At 36.9% G+C, this 23,804-nt stretch overlaps 2 protein-coding genes across 3 annotated transcripts in view; both read left to right on the top strand.

Annotated features, from left to right (window-relative positions):
- The window catches only part of LOC127424817 (eIF5-mimic protein 1-like), a 48,295-nt gene extending 39,569 nt beyond the window's left edge, over positions 1-8,726 (top strand). For both annotated transcript variants that reach the window (XM_051670262.1, XM_051670263.1), the window contains exons 5-12: positions 1,817-1,882; positions 2,115-2,250; positions 2,433-2,542; positions 3,543-3,713; positions 4,661-4,807; positions 7,968-8,106; positions 8,195-8,317; positions 8,408-8,726. In XM_051670262.1, the coding sequence (XP_051526222.1) occupies positions 1,817-1,882; positions 2,115-2,250; positions 2,433-2,542; positions 3,543-3,713; positions 4,661-4,807; positions 7,968-8,106; positions 8,195-8,317; positions 8,408-8,436 (921 nt within the window). In that variant the 3' untranslated portion in view covers positions 8,437-8,726. The remainder of the gene's footprint in view (positions 1-1,816; positions 1,883-2,114; positions 2,251-2,432; positions 2,543-3,542; positions 3,714-4,660; positions 4,808-7,967; positions 8,107-8,194; positions 8,318-8,407) is intronic.
- Positions 8,727-15,810: 7,084 nt separating this feature from the next.
- Positions 15,811-23,377, top strand: LOC127424816 (histone-binding protein RBBP4). Its single transcript, XM_051670261.1, has 12 exons — positions 15,811-15,977; positions 16,604-16,751; positions 17,853-17,998; positions 18,107-18,280; positions 18,464-18,579; positions 21,483-21,643; positions 21,810-21,936; positions 22,053-22,130; positions 22,210-22,286; positions 22,427-22,484; positions 22,725-22,835; positions 23,081-23,377. The coding sequence occupies exons 1-12, from the start codon at positions 15,962-15,964 to the stop codon at positions 23,141-23,143; spliced, it is 1,275 nt and encodes a 424-aa protein (XP_051526221.1). The 5' UTR covers positions 15,811-15,961; the 3' UTR covers positions 23,144-23,377.
- Positions 23,378-23,804: the final 427 nt, after the last annotated feature.

Below are 23,804 nucleotides of genomic sequence, written 5' to 3'. Positions count from 1 at the left end.
GTGGCTAATACAGCTGCATGCAGACAGAGATGTGTTCATTAATTTCTGTTTTGTTATTTATTAATTTTTTTCATTGCATCACAAATGTCATGGACTCAGCTGGACTCGGAACAAAATCCCGAGTCCCAAAGGCTCGAGTCTGAGTAAAGTCCGAGAAGTCCTTCAAATTGGACTCTAAAAATCTTTGTACAGATTTTGCTGTTTCGGAAGGAAACTATTAATTTAATTCCCCAAAGTGGCATTCAACTGATCACAAAGTATAGTCAGGACATTACTGATGTAAAAAAAACAGCACCATCACTATTTGAAAAAAATAATTTTTGATCAAATCTAGACAGGCCCCATTTCCAGTCGCCATCACTCCAGCACCTTATCCTTGAGTAATCATGCTAAATTGCTAATTTTATACTAGAAAATCACTTGCCATTATATCAAACACAGCTGAATGCTATTAGGTTCATTAAATGAAGCTTAACATTGTCTTTGTGTTTGTTTTTGAGTTGCCACAGTATGCAATAGACTGGCATGTCTTAAGGTCAATATTAGGTCAAAAATGGCAAAAAAGAAAGAAACAGCTTTCTCTAGAAACTCATCAGTCAATCATTGTTTTGAGGAATGAAGGCTATACAATGCTTGAAATTGCCAAAAAGGTGAAGATTTCATATAAAGGTGTACACTACAGTTTTCAAAGACAAAGGACAACTGGCTCTAACAAGGACAGAAAGAGATGTGGAAGACCAGATGTACAACTAAACAAGAGGATAAGTACATCAGAGTCTCTAGTTTGAGAAATAGACGCCTCACATATCCTCAGCTGACAGCTTCATTGAATTCTACCCGCTCAACACCAGTTTCATGTACAACAATAAAGAGAAGACTCAGGGGTATTTACTCTAGCCATCATTAGATGATCTGTTGTGAACATGTATCTTTCATATAGCCTACATAATGTTTTTATAGTTGCAGTACAAGTATGTCATTTTGTGGTTTAACAGCTTGAATGAAAGACCAGTTCAAGGCTACATACAGAGAAATTGCATAATAAACGTCACCATTTGTAATCGTTTGGTTTGCGTGGTTACACCAGTTTCATATACTAACCTGCAAACTCATCAACTTAATTTTGTTCATTCTTGAAGAAGTAGAAACACCTTTGTAACTTTGGACTGCCATCTGCTGCGCCACATCAGGTTGTCCTGTGTTTGTGATACCTGTGCCTTTCTTACCCGTGACCAGCTTCAGTAAATGTTATATCACCCTCTTGTGGTCTCCCAATGCAATTACGCTAGACTGTTAAACAGAAGGCCAACGGAGTGAGTTGTAAATCATGCAGATTAGTTTTCTAATTTAAATGTCAGCTATCATTAATATTGGTGCCTCATAAATATAACGATAAAATAATGTGCCGATCAATAATCTATGTATATCAATATTTAATGACTTCCCTAAAGAGTTCATTGATCATATTGACATATGGCTGACATGTACATGTGAACAACACCAACTGGATGTTCAGAAACTTGGACTGCCCAGATAAAAAGCCAATTTTGAGCTGATGCTGGTCCTGGAGGGTTTGACTTGGAGACCTCCCAATGGGTCAGGGGACTATTTAGACCTGTCCTAATCAGTGTGCAAAATTTTACAACTTTCCTCCAAACGGTTCTTTGGGCTGCCATAGACTCCCATGGCAGAGTAAAATTTTGCTAACAAAAACAATAGAGCTGACGCAGCTACGCAAATGTACAATATGATACGATGACCACTCTAAAGACACATTGATGCAGAGACTGATGGATAAATTTGTGTCTATACGCAGGTGTTCAATAAACTTATCAGAAGGTACAAATATCTGGAGAAGGCATTTGAAGAGGAGATCAAAAAGGTAACTAATGTGCACATCATGTTCCTGCTATTAATGCAATCGCATCAATAAGAGATGTGCGTTACTGGAGGATGTATTGTTTCACCCACATGTGTAAAATGTACCACTGCAGGACAAACGAACTCGATGCTACCATGGTGTTGCCATTAATATTCATTAAATGCTAATCAGTTTCACTGTAAGCCAAAAAGACTAATATATTTTCTGATCCATATTTCATATCCCTGCATAGCTGCTTCTCTTCTTGAAAGCCTTCACTGAGTCCGAGCAGACCAAACTGGCCATGCTAACAGGAATCCTGTTGGCCAATGTCACACTGCTGCCACCTATCCTCACCAGCCTCTTCAGCGATAACATTGTCAAAGAAGGTTGGTGTTTATTAGCGATCATGTCTGCTTCTTCTAAAATAAAAGTAGGAACAAAGTAAAAGATTTGAAAATAAAACAATATTTTTCTATATATTTTTATAGAAAGATATCACAGGCGCACACACTGTTCAAGCAAAACATTGTTAATCAGTCAGTGGTTTTCCCTTCTGTCTTTTTTGTAGGAATATCTGCCTCCTTTGCTGTGAAGATGTTTAAAGCATGGATAGCAGAGAAGGATGCCAATGCAGTCACATCTGCTCTTAGGAAAGCCAACCTGGATAAGAAACTGCTGGTATGGAGAATGATCGTGTGGTGTGTGTGATAGCTTGCAGTGCATATCCATTTTGATACTGAATTTCTTAACCTCTGAAAATGTTGAGGAAATTATGAGCTGTCATGCTGATAAGTTATGTTTCCATGGAGACATTCATCACCTGGCAGACATGTGCTATAATACCTCTAAACTCCCCCATGACCTTGAAGCAGAGGGTGCCACAGAATTTATGCTGACTTCTGTAAAAATATGGGTTTGGTATTCAATCCCAGTTAATGAGCATGACAAGCAAATTTCTTTCCATTGACTTAATGTGCATTGACAACTATAGGTAAGATATTCAAAGGATTATGTCTATTGAAAAGTGTAAACATTGTGGCTCTGTGGTGCTATCAATACATTGCTCTGTTTCTTGAACAGCCAGACCTGTCTGACTATTGGCTCAACCAATAGCATAAATTTTGGGGGGGGCTATCTGTTTATCCAACCAATGGAAGAGGGTGAGGGGGCCCAGATAGCACACGTATATCTCAGATGTCTGTTTTAGAACTTTTCATCTGGAAATCACATTCTATTTAACATCTGCTAAACATCTTTAAAAAATCTGATTTACAAACATTCTAAAGGATAAACATCTCAAAGGCGTCTGTTGAATGACATTCAAGACATACTTATTGACGTACGTCTTATAGACATATTGCAGATGAGCAAACAACATTAAAAATATGTCTTCCAGTTGTAAACACACACACACACACACACACACACATCAAATAGACGTCTGGAGGATGAACCTGTGCTATCAGGGGGGTTTTTAGGAGACCCGTTTATTTTTGCAGTTGTGTTTGTTGTCACTAGTAGCACAGAAATTACAAACCTTACCTTTTAGAAGTCATAATTTGACTTTTTTTATTTATGTTCAAAATTGTTTTTATTCCCAATGTCTTTCAAGGCATTTTTGGCTTACAGTGAGTTCCCACTGTAATGAATCTAATTGTGGAATCTGCTCTAATTTCAGGAACTCTTCCCTGTCAACAAGCAGAATGTGGAGCACTTCTCAAAGTACTTCACTGAGGCAGGACTGAAAGAGCTGTCAGACTTTCTGCGTTCACAACAGTCTCTGGGCACACGCAAGGAACTTCAGAAAGAGCTGCAGGAGCGCCTGTTCCAGCAATGTCCCATTAGAGAGGTGAATCCTACTGTTGACACACACACACACACTATAAACATATTTGCATATCATTCCTTGTAGTGCTTGTACTAAATTTTTAAAGGGATAGTTCACTCAAAAAGGAAAATTCTCTGATAATTTACTCACCCTCACGCCATCTGAGATACAGTATGTATGACTTTCTTTCTTCTTCAAAACAAGATTTGTAGAAAAAGATCCAGGCTCAGCAGTTCCTTAGAATGGGAGAGGATGGTGATTAGATATTTGTAGGTCCAAAATGTACTGGTAGTCGGCATAAAAGTAATCCATCCTGTCTCCAGCATTGACATTGTGTTCTAAAGTGAACTGATCAGTTTGTGTGTGAAAAAGAACAATATTTAAGCACTTTTTAACTATAAAAGATCGCTTCCGGTCAGGCGTTGATGAATGGGCGAATTTACATGAGTGCAAATGAACTGATGCGTAACAGACACACAACCAATGAGTCGAAGGAACGTGCCAATGCACTTGCGTCACAAGTAGCACTCGGGTAAATTCAGCCATTTGTCAATGCCTGACTGGAAGCGATCTTTTATAGTTAAAAAGTGCAGAAATATCATTCTTTTTCACACACAAAATGATCGATTTGCTTTAGAAGACAATGTCACCGCTGGAGACAGGATGGATTACTTTTTTGCCGACTATCTGTGCTTTTTGGACCTTCAAATATCTAATCGCCATCCTCTCCTATTCTAAGGACCTACTGAGCCTGGATCTTTTTCTACAAATCTTCAAAAGTGTTTTGCAGAAGAAAGTCATACATATCTCAGATGGCATGAGTTACATTTTTGGGTGAACTATCCCTTTAACTACTGTCTTTCCTTGTGTTCTAATACATGTATAAAGAAAAAACAGATTCTCTGTAACCTTGGCAGTACCACTAAGCCTTACACTGCCATTTGAACAGACTTGTGAATTGTGTTCAGATCGTGGTGTATGTGAAAGAGGAGATGAAGAAGAATGATCTGCAGGAGCAGGCTGTGATTGGTTTACTGTGGACCTGCCTCATGAATGCAGTTGAGTGGAATAAGAAGGAAGAGCTGGTTACTGAGCAGGCCCTCAAACATCTGAAGGTACTGTATCAGCACCCATCACTCTACAGCCATGCACAGGTCTGCAACTGCAAGCAACATGCTAAAAATGCCTAGCTACATGCTAAAACATAATAGCAATGCCTAGCATCATACTTGAACAGGCTAGCAACACCTAGCAACATGCTAGTAACACCTAACTTTGTGGAAATACATGTTTGCAACGTCTAGAAAAATGTCCTGTCCCAATACCCACACTTGCGGTCTTGAAACTTAAGTGTGCATGCACGCGGCACTGTTCAAGACTGTCCCATGTCTGAAACATGCCAAAGCTCAGAGCACGTAACCCACACTAAATCCGCACTGGCCTGAATACCGCTCCTTAGCGGTCTTTCAGGCTAAGCATATCCCAGAGTTCATCACGTTCAGGAGCCGACACCCTGCCTACCTGAGCGATCGCTGTATCTTCGCCATGATGACGTCAAGGAAAGCTTTTCAATACAAGTTATTTATTATACTCAGATGGTAAAAACAGAAGTGAAGCATATGTTATTGTTGTATTTATGAATATATTCAACATAAAGTGCAATATAATGTTCACAACTGGTTGGGATTACTTAACAGCATCATAATTATTACAAAATATTTATGTGTATATTTATATGCCTCTTTGTTCTCATCTCGCCTAATAATCACCTGATTTTGTTTGTTCTCACCTAATCCTGTTAGACAGTTTGGTCATTTATTAGCCAGTGTGGCATACAGTATAGAATTTACAGTAGTACATTTTATTAACTACTACCACTGTTTCTATCTCATCTGTACATGCATTTATGTATTGAAAGTATACGTTTAACGTGTCACCTGTTACTTTTGGCAGTGCTGTTCAGAATGGGCCAATCACAACCAATTGTTACTGGAGGATTAAAAAAATATATTTTATAGATACTGCTGTGGGGGATTTAACTAGTATGAATCCTTGCAACAATCAGTTTTAATTAAAAATTACTCTCCAGAGTGAAAAAAAAATTATATGAGATGTAAAACGTTCTGAGATTTGAATGCAGATCAATGGAGGATTCAGTTTCAGTTTTGTGAGCCGTCTGCGCCCCCTTGTGTATAGAAAGCTTAGTGTCTCACAAAATAGGTTATTTCTGACAACATTTGAGTCAGTATAAAAATATGTTGACAAACATGTCCTTTGACTTTTTTTAAGTCATAAAAAGCTTTAAAATAGCATACTAAATAAATAAATAAATAAAAGGTATCATTCTATAACCTGACATTTAATGATATGAAATGGCTTGACTGTTTTATATATTTGATATTTTTATAAATATATTTTGAAATTGTCAATTGCCTGAAAAAAAAAATCCTTGTCCCTTTCATCTGGTACACCACTTCTATGACATGTAAAGTTATTTATGTATTTATTTTGCACTTATTTGTAATACAAGCATTAGTGTAAGGCCGAACAAGTGTACAAAAAAAGCAAAACAAAATGATTATTAATAATTTAAATAATGTAATAGTTTGTCCCTTGATTTCATGACATTGGTGTTATCAGTGTTAAAACCTTTTTTTTATTTTTTTTATTTTTTTATGTTTTAACATTTTTTTTTTTTTTAAATACAAAAAGTTGTGGAAAATAATTTTTACGGTCAAAGTTCAGAGGCTGCTTAAATATGCGTATAGTGATTTTTTTTTCCAGCATGTTAAAATGTTATTAATTCACATTTTAACTAATATTTTCACACATAAATATTTGGTTTTTTACCCCAGTGAACCCTCAAAATGTGGTGTTGTAACCCATTTAACCCTCATTAGTTTTAACTTAGTGTTAACTTCATTCTTTAAACAAAATTAAATAATAAAAGAAAAAACAACAGTCAAGTTGTCCTTTATGAAAAAAAAATTATGTCATCATGTTACAAAATGTTTACCATTAGCGTTTATGGGCAAAAACTGAATTGAACGGAGTTAAGTTGGAAAGTAAAAAAAATTTGTGAATGACCCATTTTCAATTTGGGTCAGTTCCTCACATAAATCTGTTGTGTGACTTTAGAAAACATGGAACACAGCACATGAGTCATATGGACTAATGTTGGAAAGAGAAGTGCGTTTTAAGGGATGAATGAACCAAGAATTGTTACTGAGAATATGTAGTTAAAGATGCTCATTGAGATATGTTGTACTTGTAATACGTGGTGTTTTATTAAAGTAAATTAACTGAATGAATAAAAGATTTTTATTTAAAAGTAACAATAATTAGTTTTAATGATATCTCGTGCATAGACCTTGAAAACAAATAAAAATGTGCCTTGAATTTAACACTGAAGCATCTGTACAAACCCTGGTAAGACTAGTGGGTAAGTAGGCAAATCCAAAACCGCAAGCGAGGGTATTGGGACAGGGCCATACTAGCAACATGCTAGCAATACCCTGCAGCATCATTCTGTCTGTCTTTCTGTCAGTCTGTCTATCTGTCTGTCGTTTGTCGTACTGTAATGTCTGTATAAACTAGTTTAAACTTTCGGACAAATCTTTGTCAAGCCAACATCAAATTTTGTCTCCATGAACTTTACTGTCTAGTTATAATTTATAATACAAACTTAATAACAATAACTGTCAACAGTTATAACTAGGGAAGTTTAATTCTGTTTATGCATTTATGCATTTTAACATTATAACAGTTTCATTCTGTCTAAAAGGTCTAAAAAATGATACAATTGCCATATACCCTCAACAAGTGTGAAATATCACCTATGACATAAACACACCATCTTTTGTACAAACATGCATAAGAAGGGAATCAGAATATTACAGCAGTAGGTCAGCGGCAAAACCATCATTGTTACATATAGAAGATTGTGTCCATAAGGTGTGGGAAATTGCTATATTTAATTATTGAAGATTTGCATTGTTTTCAGTGTATTTTAATGCAGTGTCTGTGTATATACATTATATATAGCCAATAATTACAGAAATATTTTGTTTTCTTAAAAGAGAACTGAATGCAGCATGTTAAATTCAAAATAAATTGAGATAAATTAAATATACAGTATTAATTGTTTTGACAATCCTACAGTAGTTACAATAGAATCGCTTATCAATTAACTCCTAAATGATAATATGTCAGTTGTATTTATGGCTGTGCTCTATCTTCTTAGTGATTAAGGATTTCCCTGTACTTTTCCCATAGCACTATGCACCTCTACTGGCTGTGTTCAGTACTCAGGGCCAATCAGAGCTGGTCTTGCTGCTGAAGATTCAGGAGTACTGTTATGACAACATCCACTTCATGAAATCCTTCTCCAAAATAGTGGTGCTCTTCTACAAAGGTACATATTGACAGCATTCCACACTAACTGAGTATTTTACTAATATAATGTAGACATGAAGATATTGTGTTTGTCTCTCGTTGCACAGCTGATGTCCTTAGTGAGGAAGCTATTTTAAAATGGTACAAAGATGCCCATGCTGCCAAAGGGAAAAGCGTTTTTCTGGAGCAAATGAAAACATTTGTGGAGTGGCTTCAGAATGCGGAGGAAGGTAAGGAAATTATATATGCATATAAATAACAGCCTCTACCATACAAGCTGTGAATCTCAACCACCTTATTTTTTTACTTCTGTCCTACAGAGTCTGAGTCAGAGGGGGAAGAAGACTAAAATAATGTGGATCCTGAAGATTGTAGGGATTTACACTGTCAACTCCTAGACACTGAAGCACAATCCAGGGAAAAGCTTCTGAGCTCTATGTAAAGAGTGCAGGGTACTGCATATAGACAGCCTTTAATAACAATCACTTTAACATGGATTTCATACAAACACTGTTCAGGCACTGTATTGAAAGACATCAGTTTCCTTCAGCCGATTTTCATTTGACAAACGTGTATACGTGTCATAGGACTGCTTTTAATCTTTTTATGAATTAAAAGATGTTTTATGTGTTACTAGAATGTGCCTCTTTAATTTGTCGGACAACTCTTCTTTACACCCTGGAAACACGGGTATCACAGTATGTACTGTATTTGATGAAGGCCGGTAAAAAGTATGTTCATAAGGTATGCAAGTGAGTAGTTTAAATGTATATCTGGACATCCTGTAATGTGGGCATTATCTTGTGACCCGAATATATGACGTAATAACAACAACCATGAAAGTAATGTACTCTGGTACAATCAAGTACAGTTTAAGCACAAATAACTACTTTTTAGTTTATATACTGTATTGCAGTTACAGTTGAAAAGAGCCGCCCTGACGCAGGTTTCTTCGTTCTTTTTATTTTATTATTCAGTGTGTTGAATGTGACGTCTCCGAAGCTTGCGTGACATAATGTAATAGTAAAACATCCAGTAGATGCGCGCTTCAGAATCTTGCTGCACATAGTAGGTCATCCGGGTATTTCTCGTCTACTGTTGTATGAATACTGAGGACTCGGACACCCCACTCCATTGGCTTACTGTTTTTCGCATACTATAATAGGGACGTTTGCATATTTGGATGCAGCCTCTGCCATTTGTTATGTTGATTAAGATTATATTAAAACATTTTATATTGAATGTCAAGTCAAAGTTTATCAAATTCACAATGATACACCATGGCAATGAAATGTAGTTTCTGTTGGCTCCAGAGAAGAAAATACATTGAATCACATAGTTAAGCTAAGGGTTAAATGTAAATTAAGCTAATAGCAGTTAAAGAGAAAAATGCAATATACACACACTGAGCACTTTAGGAACAATCTGTACACCTACTTATTCATGTGATTCATGTCATTCCTCAGCTTTTAATAACATTCAACCACATATTTTGGCCCAAAGATTGGCAACAGAGTTCTCCTTAGATGGAGGAATGGTATTGTGGTTGTTGGACTTTTTAAGTTGCAGAGTTCAGCAGGTGCGTGTGGGTTGTTCTTTGTCTGACAAAGTGATTACCAATGTAGGTTCTCCCCAAGGCTGTGTCCTCTCACCCTTGTTGTTTATTTTGTATACAAATAGTTGTACTAGTTTATTTCCAGGAAGTTATTTAGTTAAATTTGCAGATGATACTGCATTAGTTAGTCTCCTCCAGGGGGAGGAGGACAGACATGGACCTATTTTGGATGAGTTTCTCTTGGTGTGATGCTTCTAATCTCCTTCTCAATACTTCAAAAACTAAGATGTGTACAGATTTCAGGAAAGAGCCATCATCGTGTGTTACTATTATCAAAGGAGTGACAATTCATCTAGTGCAATGTGTACATCATTTTTTTTAGAGATGTCGGATGGGTTTCTATGTTGTCCAGTTGCTTGTTTACTGTCAAGAATGCCCATGTTGGGGGCCTGGGTAGCTCAGCGAGTAAAGACGCTGACTACCACCCCTGGAGTCGCGAGTTCGAATCCAGGGCATGCTGAGTGACTCAGGTCAGGTCTCCTAAGCAACCAAATTGGCCCGGTTGCTAGGGAGGGTAGAGTCACATGGGGTAACCTCCTCATGGTCGCTATAATGTGGTTCGCTCTTGGTGGGGCGCGTGGTGAGTTGTGCGTGGATGCCGCGGAGAATAGCGTGAAGCCTCCACACACTATGTCTCCGCGGTAACATGCTCAACAAGCCACGTGAAAAGATGCATGGATTGATGGTCTCAGATGCGGAGGCAACTGAGATTCGTCCTCCGCCACCCGGACTGAGGTGAGTCACTACGCCACCACAAGGACTTAGAGCGCATTGGGAATTAGGCATTACAAATTGGGGAGAAAAAAAAAAGAATGCCCATGTTTAGAAATTCACTGAAACAAAAATGTCCCTATGGGGATAAATAAAGACTACTACTACATTATCTAATCAGCCAATCATCTGGCAGCAGTGCATTGCATAAAATTATGCAAATATGGGTAAGGAGCTTCAGTTTATGCTCGCATCAACCATCAGAATGGGGAAAAAAATGTGATCTCAGTGATTTCGACCTTGACATAATTGTTGGTGCCAGACGGGCTGGTTTGAGTATTTCTGTAACTGCTGATCTCCTGGGATTTTCACACACAACAGTATCAGAGTTTACTCAGAATGGTGGCAAAAACAAAAAACATCCAGTGAGCAGCAGTTCTGCGGACGGAAACACCTTGTTGATGAGAGAGGTCAACAGAGAATGGCCAGACTAGATTGAGCTGACAGAAAGGCTACGGTAACTCGGATAACCTCTCTGTACAATTGTAGTTATCAGAATAGCATCTCAGAATGCACAACACGTTGAAACTTGAGGCGGATGGGCTACTACAGCAGAAAACCATGTCGGGTTCCACTTCTGTCAGCCAAGAACAGGAAACTGAGGCTGCAGTGGGTACAGGCTCAACAAAACTGGACAGTTATAGACTGGAAGAACATAGCCTGGTCTGATGAATCATGATTTCTGCTAAGGCACACCGATGGTAGGGTCAGAATTTGATGCCAACGGCATGAATCCATGGATCTAACCTGCCTTGTGTCAACAGTCCAGGTTGGTACTGGTAATGGTGTGGAGAATGTTTTCTTGGCACACTTTGGGCCTGTTAATACAAATCAATCATCGCCTGAATGCCACAGCCTGTTTGAGTATTGTTGTTGACCATATACATCCCTTCATGGATACAATTTACCCATCTTCTAATGACTACTTCCAGCATGATAATGCACCATGTCACAAAGCAAAAGTCTTCTCAAACTGGTTTCATGAACAATGAGTTCAGTGTTCTTCACTGGCCTTCCCAGTCACCGGATCTGAATCCAATAGAACACCTTAGGGAGGTGGTTGAATGGGAGATTCGCAGCATGAATGTGCAACTGACAAATCTGCAGTAATGCAATCATGTCAACATGGACCAGAATCTCAAATGAATGTTTCCAACATCTTGTGGAATCCATGCCATGAAAAATTGAGGCTGTTTTGAGAGCAAAGGGAGGCCCTACCCAGTATTAGTATAGTGTTCTAATAAAGTGCTTAGTGAGTGTATAAATAATGTAAATGTGCAAATAAAATTTATAAACCATGAAAATAGTGCAAAAAGTCAACTCTGCAAAACAGGTATGCAGATGAGTGTAATACAAAATTATATGTTATAGTGTTGGGTTCGAGTCCAAAAAGGGCTGAGTCCATAACAGTCCGAGTCGAGTCCGAATGAATCTGTTCATGAATCTGAATTCAAATTGTAACCGTAAACTCAACATCAATATTTTAAGCTTATTTTAACTTTCACAACTAAGAAAAAACAATTGTTAATATAAATGTAACAAAAACACCTTTATATTTTATAATTAGTTTCCTGCCGAACAAACCTCAAAGTGGTTTCAGAATGAATTTAGGTGTATGAAGACAAAACTGTCCTTCAGCACAATTTTTATTGCGTTCTGTTGACATTTCAATTATCTGTTGCTTTTTCCTCTCCACTCAAACATAGACTAAAGAAAGTGAAAGCTGCGTTAGTCATTACAACCAGTTATTATTGTTTCACATTTTAATTTTGTTTTGTTTTTATTTCTACTTCATTTTCAATTTGTCCTTTCAATTTAGTTTAGTTTTATCTAAAATGATCCCTATCTAAATAAATAATATAAACTGAGTTTTCTTTTTTGTCTCTATCTGCTGACTGGTTTGGGAAAATAAGTCAACACAGTAGTAATTAGCACTCACTGAGAAGTTACATCACATGACTTGACTGCAAATGATACATCAGAAAACACTGGAAAAGCCCACTGATAATACTAGGGCCTATTAACATGGACATGATTGTTAATTCCCAGAAAACATGGGGCAGTTCTATGCACTGCTGGTGCACCTAAAACCCTGATGTGTCCATGTGTTATTTAAAAAAAATAAGAGGGATCATAAAAATGTATTTAGTACTACCTTGCTATTTGACAACAGATACTCACATATATTCCACAAGATTAAATACTAACTGAATTTAAACAAATGATCCTGTTCAAAAGTTTACATTACCTTGGTTCTAAAAGGATTAGTTCACCCAAGAATGAAAATTCAGTCACTGTTTACTCACCCCTGTTTTGTTATAACTTCATATGATTTTCTTTCTTTTTCTTAACACAAAGGGAGAAACTGTGAAAAACAAAGATTGTGCTCAGTGATATCACACAATGGCAGATTATAGTGACCACCTCTTCAAGCTTCAAAAGGACACAAAAGTATCATTCAGAAGTCTAACAAATTATTGTATGCGACTTATGTCTTGTTCTGAAGGAATACGATAAGGTTTGGTGAGAAACAAACCGAAATCTGATGTATTATTAAGTGAAACACTTCACCGACTGTTGATCTGTGCACGTTCATGAGACAGACTGCATGAGAGCTTTAGAGCTGCTGGCATGAGAGCAAACCCTTTAATATGGTGTGTTGCTAATGACTATGTGTAATAATTATTCATGAGTCCCTGCTTTATCCTGAGCTGTGAAGATGCCCACTTTTCTTAAGAAAAATATTATACATTCTTTGGTTTCCCAGCATCTTCTGCACATATGAGTTCTTCCCAACAGTGGCTAAATGATATAGACATCCAGCTTTTGACATGTAGGACAACTGATGGACTCATACAAAACTATTACAAAATGTGCAAACATTCATTGATGCTCAAGAAGGCAACACAAGGACCAAGAACCAAGGGGATGCAAACTTTTGAACAGGATGATTTGTGTAAATTATAGTACATTTTGTGTAATGTAGCTTTTGAAGGGCAGTACTACATATATAATCTTTTATCTCTTATATTTGCATACATTCTGAAAGGGGTGTGAAAACATATAGGCCTGAAACAATAGGGGTATGCAAACTTCTGCAATATATAGTTTGTGAAAATTTCGATTTTATTTTATGTTTTGTTTTTCTATTTAACCACATTTACGCTTTTTTTAATTTACAAATTCCACAAATAGCCTATTCTATCCATAAAATTTCATATTGCATGTGTAATTATGAGTAGTCATGTTAGGTACACATTTTAACACAAAATTCACAACATTGGAACCCAAAATTCAAAATACAATCCTCACATATAACATATAAAGGAATATTCGGGTTCAATACAAGTTAAGCTCAATCAACAGTATTTGTGGCATAATGTTGATTACCACAAAAATGTATTTAGACTTGTACGTCCTTTTCTTTGAAAAAGCAAAAATCTGTGTTCCAGTGAGACACTTACAATGGAAGTGAATGGGAAAAATGAAAGTGAATGTGGCCAATTTTTGGAGGGTTTAAAGGCATAAATGTGAAGCTTATAATTTTATAAAAGCACTTGCATTAATTATTCAGTTAAAACTCATGTATTATTTGAGCTGTAAAGTTGTTTAAATAGTCATTTTTACAGTCATTTTAGGGCTTTAGGGTTTGTACAACGTCATGGCAAAGAAGTTGTAAAATTGGCTATAACTTTACACAGAAAATGTTTGTAAGTGATTTTATCACACTAAAATCATGTTTACACGCATATCCTTTATGTCTTTTGGCTGTACTTTTGAAACAGAGAGTATTTTAACGTTAAAAATTGGCCACATTCACTTCCATTGTAAGTGCCTCACTGGAACAGTTTTTTTTTTTCTTCTTTTTTTTTTAAAGAGGGGCAAGTCAATTTATTTATTTATTTATTTATTTTTTTTTATTTTTTTGTGGTAATCAACATTATGCCACAAATGCTGTCGATTGAGCTTAACTTGTATTGAACCCGGAATATTCCTTTAAGTGCATGTACTATGTAAAAAGTGCAGTGTATCTGTCTGAATGTGAGACTTTTCTGATTTACCTCCGTTCTCGCGGGGAAAATGGACATTCAGAAAACACCCCGCTTACATGTTCACGTGTTGCACGAAGACATGGATCGGCTTCTTTCAGCCCGTTGTTGAAAACGCATTGTGAGGTCATTGCCATGGTAACCAGACACATTTCAGCGGATTTGCTGAAGACTAGAATGAAAGTATCGTCAAATCAACGTGCGACGCAACTAAATTGATTTTCTTCTCTGCAAACGACACCAGAGACAATAGCGAGGACAATGGGTCGATTTAATTTAAGAAAAACATCAGTGACCCTATCAAAAACAGGGACGCCTGGTCACCCACTCTATAATTAAATTATAAACAAAACATTTCGCTGCCCAAAATAACTTTATATTTCATTGTGCATTTTATTGTGGAAAAAACTATAAAAGAACATATTTTAAGCAGCTCGTCAATGCTTTTAAAATAGAAAAACAATAAATAGGTGCTGTTTATCTGTTTTCAGATTTGCAGTCTGCTTTAGCAATAACAACATTTTCCTGACTATTTAAAAAGTTAGAGTTAATTCATCAAGGACCAGTTTAAGTTGACAACACTGCGTGCACCACAAGAGACTACAGATGACTACATGTGTGGATACATTACGCCTAAAAACACTTAATAGCCTAATATTTATCATATTTTTCTTAATTTGTAATTTTATATGTTGTTTTAGTAAACTGTGAGAGACATGATGTTGGTGACTTGACTTAATGAAGTTTTTAACCATGATGAAACCGTGATGCGAGCACCATCTTGGCTGCACAAACGCCGCGTGCGATTTTACCAGTTGTCAGGTCCCGTGTCATGTGAAACTTCTGTGTAGTTTCTAGTACATTGGCTTTTACATTGAGTCCAAACTCGAGTGCCCCAACTCTAATATGTAGGCTAACACCTGGTAACAGTCTACTACAATGTTGAAAATGTATAGACGTCTTTCTCATTGTCTGTGTCATGTACACACTGACATTACTGTTTTTAAATATTTGAAATGGAGAGAAAGACAAGAATCTTGAATTTGATTATAAAGTTAATTCATTTAGAACTCTTAATTACAAGCTGAAATCATATTTCATAACTTACAAAAGATCACTTCAATTTGATTAACATTAATGGGGAAAATACCCCCCAATAATTAAAATGACGTTTCTGAATAAAACCGACTTGGTCCAAATGGGCACTATAGACGTGTTGTGTCAATAGAGGGCAGTATGCTGGTTTTAGTGTGGAAACATCATCGTCTCTTCTTCTCCTCGCCGTTCATTGGTGGCGCGTGCTCTGCTGTGTCTGTCGGAGTTGGCGCGAACGTGCACGCCGGCGCGAGACAAAGAGCATCCTGCTGCACTCCCGTGAAACTTCACCGGTAACCCGCTATCGGTTCAGTCTACGTGTGAGAGCTGTTTGTTGAGGAGTAATGGCTGATAAAGAAGGTTAGTATGTTTCCTTGCCAGTCGTTTTACTTCCTTTTAGCGGTGGCGGGTAAAATGAAGTCGGTAGCGGCTACTTATGTGAGCTGATTGAGCTGAGCTGATTTTAGTGTGTGTACATTAAGAGCAGGCCGAATCCCGCCATAACTGCACTACATTGCTACATCATTACAGTTTTACACTGCAGACTGTATTAACTCGCAAAACAATTGGTTATTCAGCACAAGTCCCCTGTGATCATTCAGTTCATTATTGGAACATTATAGATAGTAATCAGACATTGAAACTGTGTGACAGAATTAGCTGCGGCTAGTTTGTTTGACTTTAAAGTGAAAGTGTGTATGCATTCAGTAGATTTATCACTATGTTCCTGGAAGCTTTCATTGTTGTTTTGAATTTGTGTATCTAGATAATGTGTATAAGATTATGCTGCGTGCTTTAAATCAAGATTGGACAGTCTCTAGTTAAGCTGCATGTAGGTTAGATGGAAAATAAAAAAATTTGTCAAACAGCTGTTGAAAAAATGAGACAAAAAGTACTTGTATGTTTCACTTGAGCTTCATTGAAGTCCCTCTGTTAAAGCCGTTTTGACAGATCTCTTGTCGTTCTCCCGCCCCCTTGTGTTACAGCTGCATTCGATGACGCGGTGGAGGAGAGGGTGATAAATGAAGAATACAAAATATGGAAGAAAAACACCCCATTTCTCTATGATCTGGTGATGACCCATGCACTGGAGTGGCCAAGTCTTACTGCTCAGTGGTTGCCAGATGTCACCAGGTACCCCATTCACACCATTAGACTTCATTGAATACATTGTAATTAGGGGTGTGACGATCCTTGACCTAACGATTACGATGCATCGTGAAATATGAAATTTGGTTATGACTTGATTATTTTTGGAGCAATTCATAATTATTTTCAAAACTATGCAGAAAAAAGATTAAAAGTTTTTACTGAACATTCGTAATTTAGACCGCACAGAAATGCATCAGACTTGAATACTAGAGTCATAAAGGCATTTAGGACCGAGGAGATTTGGCTTATATGTGTGGCTGCATATATTAACAAACAATGCTTTACATGATATGCATTATAGACATGAAGACACAGTGTTGAACATATAGATATGATAAATGCGTAATACATATCTGATATGAATAAAGCATAACTATGTCAGATAATGACTTAATGCAAACACACACAAACAGACAGTAAACTGTGAAATAAGCGTAATAGATTTGCATATTATGTAACTATTACACCAATAATTAAAGATGAAAAAGTGCATGTTTTCATTCACAGCCATATGTCTGCCCACCAATTACATTTATATAAGCCAAGTTCTATTCATGGTTAAATTCTGTTTTATGGAGAAATAACACATTTTATGGGGATACAAAAGCAATATTAACATAATATGTCGTAATCGGGGAAGAAGGCAACAACGACGAACTTACTTTGGTCAAATGGATGCAAACAGTTTCGAATAATGACACAAAGCCAAACTCGGCATCACATTGGGCATTAGTATAGTAATGATAATTGATTCTTATGCATCAGAATTTCGTTGATAGATCGATGCACCACGATGCATTTATACACCCCTAATTTTAAAAATATAGATGGTTACTAAATACATTTTTTAACCTTTCTGATGGACCTTTACCCTCTTTTCAATGTTTGTATGTATTTTTTTATTTACTCTTTGTGATTTTTTTTGTGTTTGTCATTGTCCAGTATAGTGCTTAAAGGTAGCCGGTGTCAATACTTTTATTACAATAGTTTTATTACTGTTTATTACATTATAAAAGGTTTGATCCCCTTACATGTTCAGTTGGTCAGGGTAAATAATATGCACCTTTGTCATGTATTTCACAGACCTGAAGGGAAGGATTTTAGTGTGCACCGTCTGGTTCTTGGCACACATACCTCTGACGAGCAGAATCACTTGGTAATTGCCAGCGTCCAGCTGCCCAATGATGACGCCCAGTTTGACGCCTCGCATTATGACAGTGAAAAAGGAGGTGCGGGGGTCTTTATTTGTGTATATGGATCAAAAACTGTAAATTATGAATGCATCTCTCCACTAATCAATGTCATGTAATCACGTCCATTACTCTCTCTGTTTACAGAATTTGGTGGTTTTGGCTCAGTGAGTGGCAAGATAGAGATTGAGATTAAGATTAATCACGAGGGAGAGGTAAACAGGGCTCGCTACATGCCACAGAACCCCTGCATCATTGCCACCAAGACCCCCACAAGTGATGTGTTGGTCTTTGACTACACCAAGCACCCCTCAAAACCTGGTATGGGCACTTCTGGAAACATTGTTCTGTTCTGAGGTTATTTGATAACCATATACTCATTTTGTCCTTTCACAATATGAAAATATCATTATGGGAGACTTGAGGCATATTATAAATATCAGGTGCTTGAATTTTAATACTTGTTTTACATTTATAAACTCTCTTCCTTCTGTTCCATTGGAGACCCCTCTGGAGAGTGCACTCCTGACCTGCGTCTGAGGGGGCATCAGAAAGAGGGTTATGGTCTGTCCTGGAACCCCAACCTGAGCGGCTGTCTGCTGAGTGCATCTGATGATCATGTAAGACACATTTGCACAATCCCTATAAACTCTTTAACCTCTTCAACTCTGCGAACCCACCAAAAGTATACGCTTAAAATGTTCACGTCTCCGAATGTATAAGTCATGCATATGTGGTATTGTTTGAAAACTTTGAATCTGAACTTTCCATAGATAACCTTCACTTCTGCATTTGTTATGCCTGAAAACATTCGCGTCACACATCAGCGCCACCTAGAGGTCATGTAGTAGAAATATTAACCCTTTCATATGTACTGTCACACATATGTGTTATTTCTAATAACTGGGCCCCACATAGTAGCATCACACATATGTCTTTCTGCAACAGCCAGTTGCATTACAAGCTGCCAGACTCAAATTGGCTTTTGCACCGACACAGGCTGCACTGGTCAAGCACCTGTAGTTTATATTAGCTCAAACATTTACTCATACAGTCTTTTAAACCACAGAATAAGTTTATTTTATATACAAACATCCAACTCATCACCAAAGTACCACAATAAAACGTTTACAGCTCTTATACACACAGTCAATACATCAAACGCGGTCTTCCTCCAATGCTTCTGCCATTTGTTTCCATTAGTAGCGGTTGTCATTCATCAAACAAACAGCTACTCAAAGAGTCTTTTCAAGCACATATGTTTATTTTATGTAGCAAACAGCCTAATTGTCACCAAAGTACCACAATAACAGTTCACAGCTTGTATATGCAAAGCCATCATATCTAAACTTGCAATCTTTCCATGCACACAGTTACGTCTACTTATTAGGTGCAGATGCGGTTTTCATTCACACAAACAGCAACTCAAACAATCTTTTTAGGCATATAAAATGTTTGTTTTCTGAAACAGACAGCCAAACTATCACAAAAGCACCACAATAACCATTTAAAACTCGTATACTCAGTGAAAACATGCTGATCGAGCGTGATTATCCGATGCATGCAGCCAAGTCTGTTTACATTAGCACTTGTCACACATACACAATGGACTGATGATATTATTTGTTTTTTGCAGCTATAAAAATGAAATAAAACACAGTACAGCAGACATAACCCATATGTGCACAATAACCCATATGTTCACGTTTACTATATTATATACAGCATTATATTTTATTTTTTTATGACAAGAAATCAAAAATTAAATCAAATAAAAAAAATAAAATGCGGAATGCTCTCATTCTCAGAAATGCGACTATAGTTTCTTTTGTTGCCCTAATTCCACAGTTTGAAAGATTTTCTAAAAAAATCACAAAGTGAAATGTGATTTCTGTAAGACATCAAATACAAATGTCCCTTTTATTCATGATCATTGCTGCTGTAAGCCCCAAATAGTTAAACTTTGTATCTACTTTTACCTTAGGCAGTTTTCTAAAAAATTAGCTTTTTGTTACTTGTGTGTGGGCTTGCTTGTGTGAATATTCCAATGTTATATCTTAGATGTTCAGAACAAAATATGCAGTCCAGCAGGAAAAGCATGCTAAACAAATCATTGGAAATGTTATCGACTATTGATTAAAAAAAAAAAAAACAAAGACCAATTTTTTTGGCAATTAGTCCACAGTATGTGTAAATGGTAGGGGTGTAACGATCCATCGATCTGGATCAATGCATCGATCAAATCACTAAAGATTCGATGCATCAATTCAATGCGTAAACATCGATGTATCTTTTTTTTTTTTAAGGTGCAGCTTTATTTTGAAATTCTCTTGCCAGCCACGTCCGTACGTATTTCTGTCAGGTGATGCAGCAACATTATGATATTCATCTTGCTTTATAAGCGCTAAATATGGTTCTCATGTGGGACACGGATGTGGTTGGAGTGACTGAAGCCTGAAGTTGCACTGTGCTCTATATGTGCATGCGTGTCAACAGGGATGCGAGATCCAGCGACAGGATAGCAAGTGGCTTACATGCACGACTAAATCGGGCTTCCCTCGATATTGTTGCGCATGCAACACATTTGAATTCTACATGAGAATTTTCTATTTTAAAGCATTATGGAGCAATTCAACCAATTTAAATGGATAAACAGCTGCAATATTCTGAACTGCGCTGACAAGGGAAAGAGAAAACACCTGCCCTGCACCGGCATCAATTACAAGACTTTTCACATCTACTCACAAGCACACTTACTAACACTATCACATTGAACTGTGAATCTTTCAGTACAGCTGTGGAAGTTGTAGCCAAGAAAAACACAGATAGCGCTTACACTCCTATCGTGGGTATGTATGTATTTTGGATTGAAAGACTTGCTTAATTGTTGTAGAGATAACAAATTGTCACTGTAGTGTTAGCTCATTCCACAAGGCAATGAGCTGTCATCATACGACTTATGATCACATGTATGTGACTATTTATTTTTTTGTATTTATTTTTCTGTTTTATTTTTTTCAACAACTGAAGTACCTTATTTTGTTGTGGATGTCCCAATCTGGATACTGGATTTGCATTTTTCAAAGAGCTCAAAATATTCAAATTATAATTTGGTTGCATTTGTGAGATAATAAATGTAATTGATTCATAAAATATAAGCACATAATATCGTAATATCGATCGCAGGCCCCTGAATCGAATCAAAAGCGTATCGCGGCAGACTTTGAAGTATCGGAAAATATCGGATTGCTGGCTAAGAGAATCGATGTAAGTTTCATTATGATACAATCTTGCGAATTACACCCCTAGTAAATGGTGAGTTTTTAAATTTAGGTGTGAAAAATTGAAGATGGCAGCCCAAAAATGCCCCATAGTTGAAGAGGTTTACTTATATGTTGACGACTCTTTGTTTTTCAGCAGGAAAACCTGATCTTCCATGTGTTATTCTGCAATTATGGTTTATGCATTAATTGTAGATAGCACGCCTTGTGTTCATGTTTCCACGTGTTCTCTTTCTCTGCAGACTATCTGTCTCTGGGACATCAGCACAGTGCCTAAGGAAGGAAAGATAGTGGACGCCAAGACAATTTTCACTGGTCACACTGCTGTAGTGGAGGATGTGTCCTGGCACCTGCTACACGAGTCACTCTTTGGGTCTGTGGCTGATGACCAGAAGCTTATGATGTAAGTAATTCTTCTTCCGCTATATGTTTCTTCTAACAAATCTCTTTGCCTTCAGCGTATAACAGTGTAATAGTGTCAAAGCTGTAACAGTAGTGTGCCATCAGTATCTGTTCAACCTGTGGCTATGTAAAATGAGCAATATTTTAATCTATCTCTTTTTCTTCAGCTGGGACACACGCTCCAATAACACATCCAAGCCCAGTCATGCAGTGGATGCACACACTGCAGAGGTCAACTGCTTGTCCTTCAACCCTTACAGCGAGTTCATTCTGGCAACCGGTTCTGCTGACAAAGTGAGAACTATAAAAAGGCCTTTAAGTTCTGGTGTACCTGTTAACTCATTAAATGTGGTTCTTTATGTAGGACTCTGGGTGAAAGTGTTTTTTTTTTTTTTTTTTCTCTGTCACAGACTGTTGCATTGTGGGATCTGCGAAACCTCAAGCTAAAACTTCACTCTTTTGAGTCACACAAAGACGAAATCTTCCAGGTACTGACACCTCTCTTAACATTAGTGCAAATGTTTCAACCTCTGCAATGAGATTACATGACTCTGAATGTGTCCATAGGTTCAGTGGTCACCCCATAATGAGACCATCCTGGCCTCCAGTGGAACAGACAGGAGACTCAATGTGTGGGACCTCAGGTGGGTTGTCTCATTGTTATTGTACACACCACTTGTGGCTCTAAAAATGTACCTAAAAAAACCTTCATTGTTAGTTTGAAATATCTTTTCTCAGTGTGAATAAGTTTTGGCATGTTTTTTTTGTTTTGTTTTTTCTGCAGTAAAATCGGTGAGGAACAGTCACCAGAAGATGCAGAGGACGGACCTCCAGAGCTACTGGTGAGTACTGATGCTCTACAGGTTTTTTATTTATTTTTTATTGCTTATGTTGATATATATAAGTTCTGGTTGCATAACTGTTTCTATTTGAGCTATTAAATAATTGTGCTCAGTATGAATTTGAATATTTAATGCAAATTTACACTTTGTCTCAAGAAAAGCAAAGACAGAAGCAGAATATCAGTATCCCGTTATTGCACATATATATGTATATATATTGTTATTTTTTTTTAAATTCAGTTTATCCATGGAGGCCATACAGCAAAGATTTCAGACTTCTCCTGGAATCCAAATGAACCGTGGGTGATTTGTTCAGTGTCTGAAGACAATATCATGCAAGTCTGGCAGATGGTGAGAACGTTATGTGCTTGTTAAGGCTTTTTTCTTAATTTTTTTATTTTTTTACACATGATTGCATCAGTGACTAATCAACATCTGCTCCTTCATGATAGAACCTCTTTTATTCCCTCTAATTATGTATGCCACCTGCTAATATGTTTGTGTTTGGATGTTAGAGAAAAAGTTTTAAGTCTAACAAAAATAAATGCTTCAGATTTGTAATTCAAAGTTATGTTTTATGTATTTTATTTATTCAGGCGGAGAACATCTACAATGATGAGGATCCAGAGGGGGCAGCAGATACTGAGGTCCAGGGATAAAAAAAACAAAAAAAAAAACACAACAGCTCTCAATCTTCACGCCACCCCAGTCACAGCATAAGACGGCTCTTTTCAAAACTCTGTCACATCTAGAATGTTGTGAAGATCTTAAGTGCTCGACCCTACATAATGAAATAGGAACAATTGACTATATCTTCATCGAACACTTTTCTACTATGTTAATAGAATATTTTTCTAAGCTATATCCATTAATTGATCATCAGCATTGACCAGAATGTGAGAGAAATAACCCTTTCCCCTTTCCAACCACTTTCTCTTTGGGATTTCATTGCAGTTTAAGAATGCTTTAAAAGTATTACTTAAAATATTTAAAATGTATACTGATTTGTAGTATATTGTTGTAACACGAGTGCAGTGGTACATTGGTAATATTCAGTAGATTTTAACTTGTCCCACAAAAGCAAAAAAAGAAATTCCAAGCATCCATTTAAATACATGATTAGATATATTGATAACTTAAGCTCTTGTGTATTCTTGAGCTTCATGTAATGATGAAGTGGTATGTTGTTTAATGTCTTTTTAATATTGTGACTTTTCAGTGTCTTTCTCCTATATGTCCATTCTGTTGTACAGAACATTAAGAATAAACAGTTTTTGTTGATACAGTTTAGTTGGATTCATGCACACTAGTCAGCTTTAG

Source organism: Myxocyprinus asiaticus, chromosome 34 (genome assembly GCF_019703515.2).
Source record: "Myxocyprinus asiaticus isolate MX2 ecotype Aquarium Trade chromosome 34, UBuf_Myxa_2, whole genome shotgun sequence".
Classification (NCBI taxonomy): domain Eukaryota; kingdom Metazoa; phylum Chordata; class Actinopteri; order Cypriniformes; family Catostomidae; genus Myxocyprinus; species Myxocyprinus asiaticus.
The sequence above is the reverse complement of the archived record's forward strand: the minus strand, read 5'-3'. Positions and strand labels throughout refer to the sequence as shown.

Coding starts and splice junctions, on each gene's coding strand:
- LOC127424816 (XM_051670261.1), top strand. Junction 21,644..21,809: donor GATGACCAGAAGCTTATGAT/GTAAGTAATTCT, acceptor CTTTTTCTTCAG/CTGGGACACACGCTCCAATA. Junction 22,836..23,080: donor TCATGCAAGTCTGGCAGATG/GTGAGAACGTTA, acceptor TTATTTATTCAG/GCGGAGAACATCTACAATGA.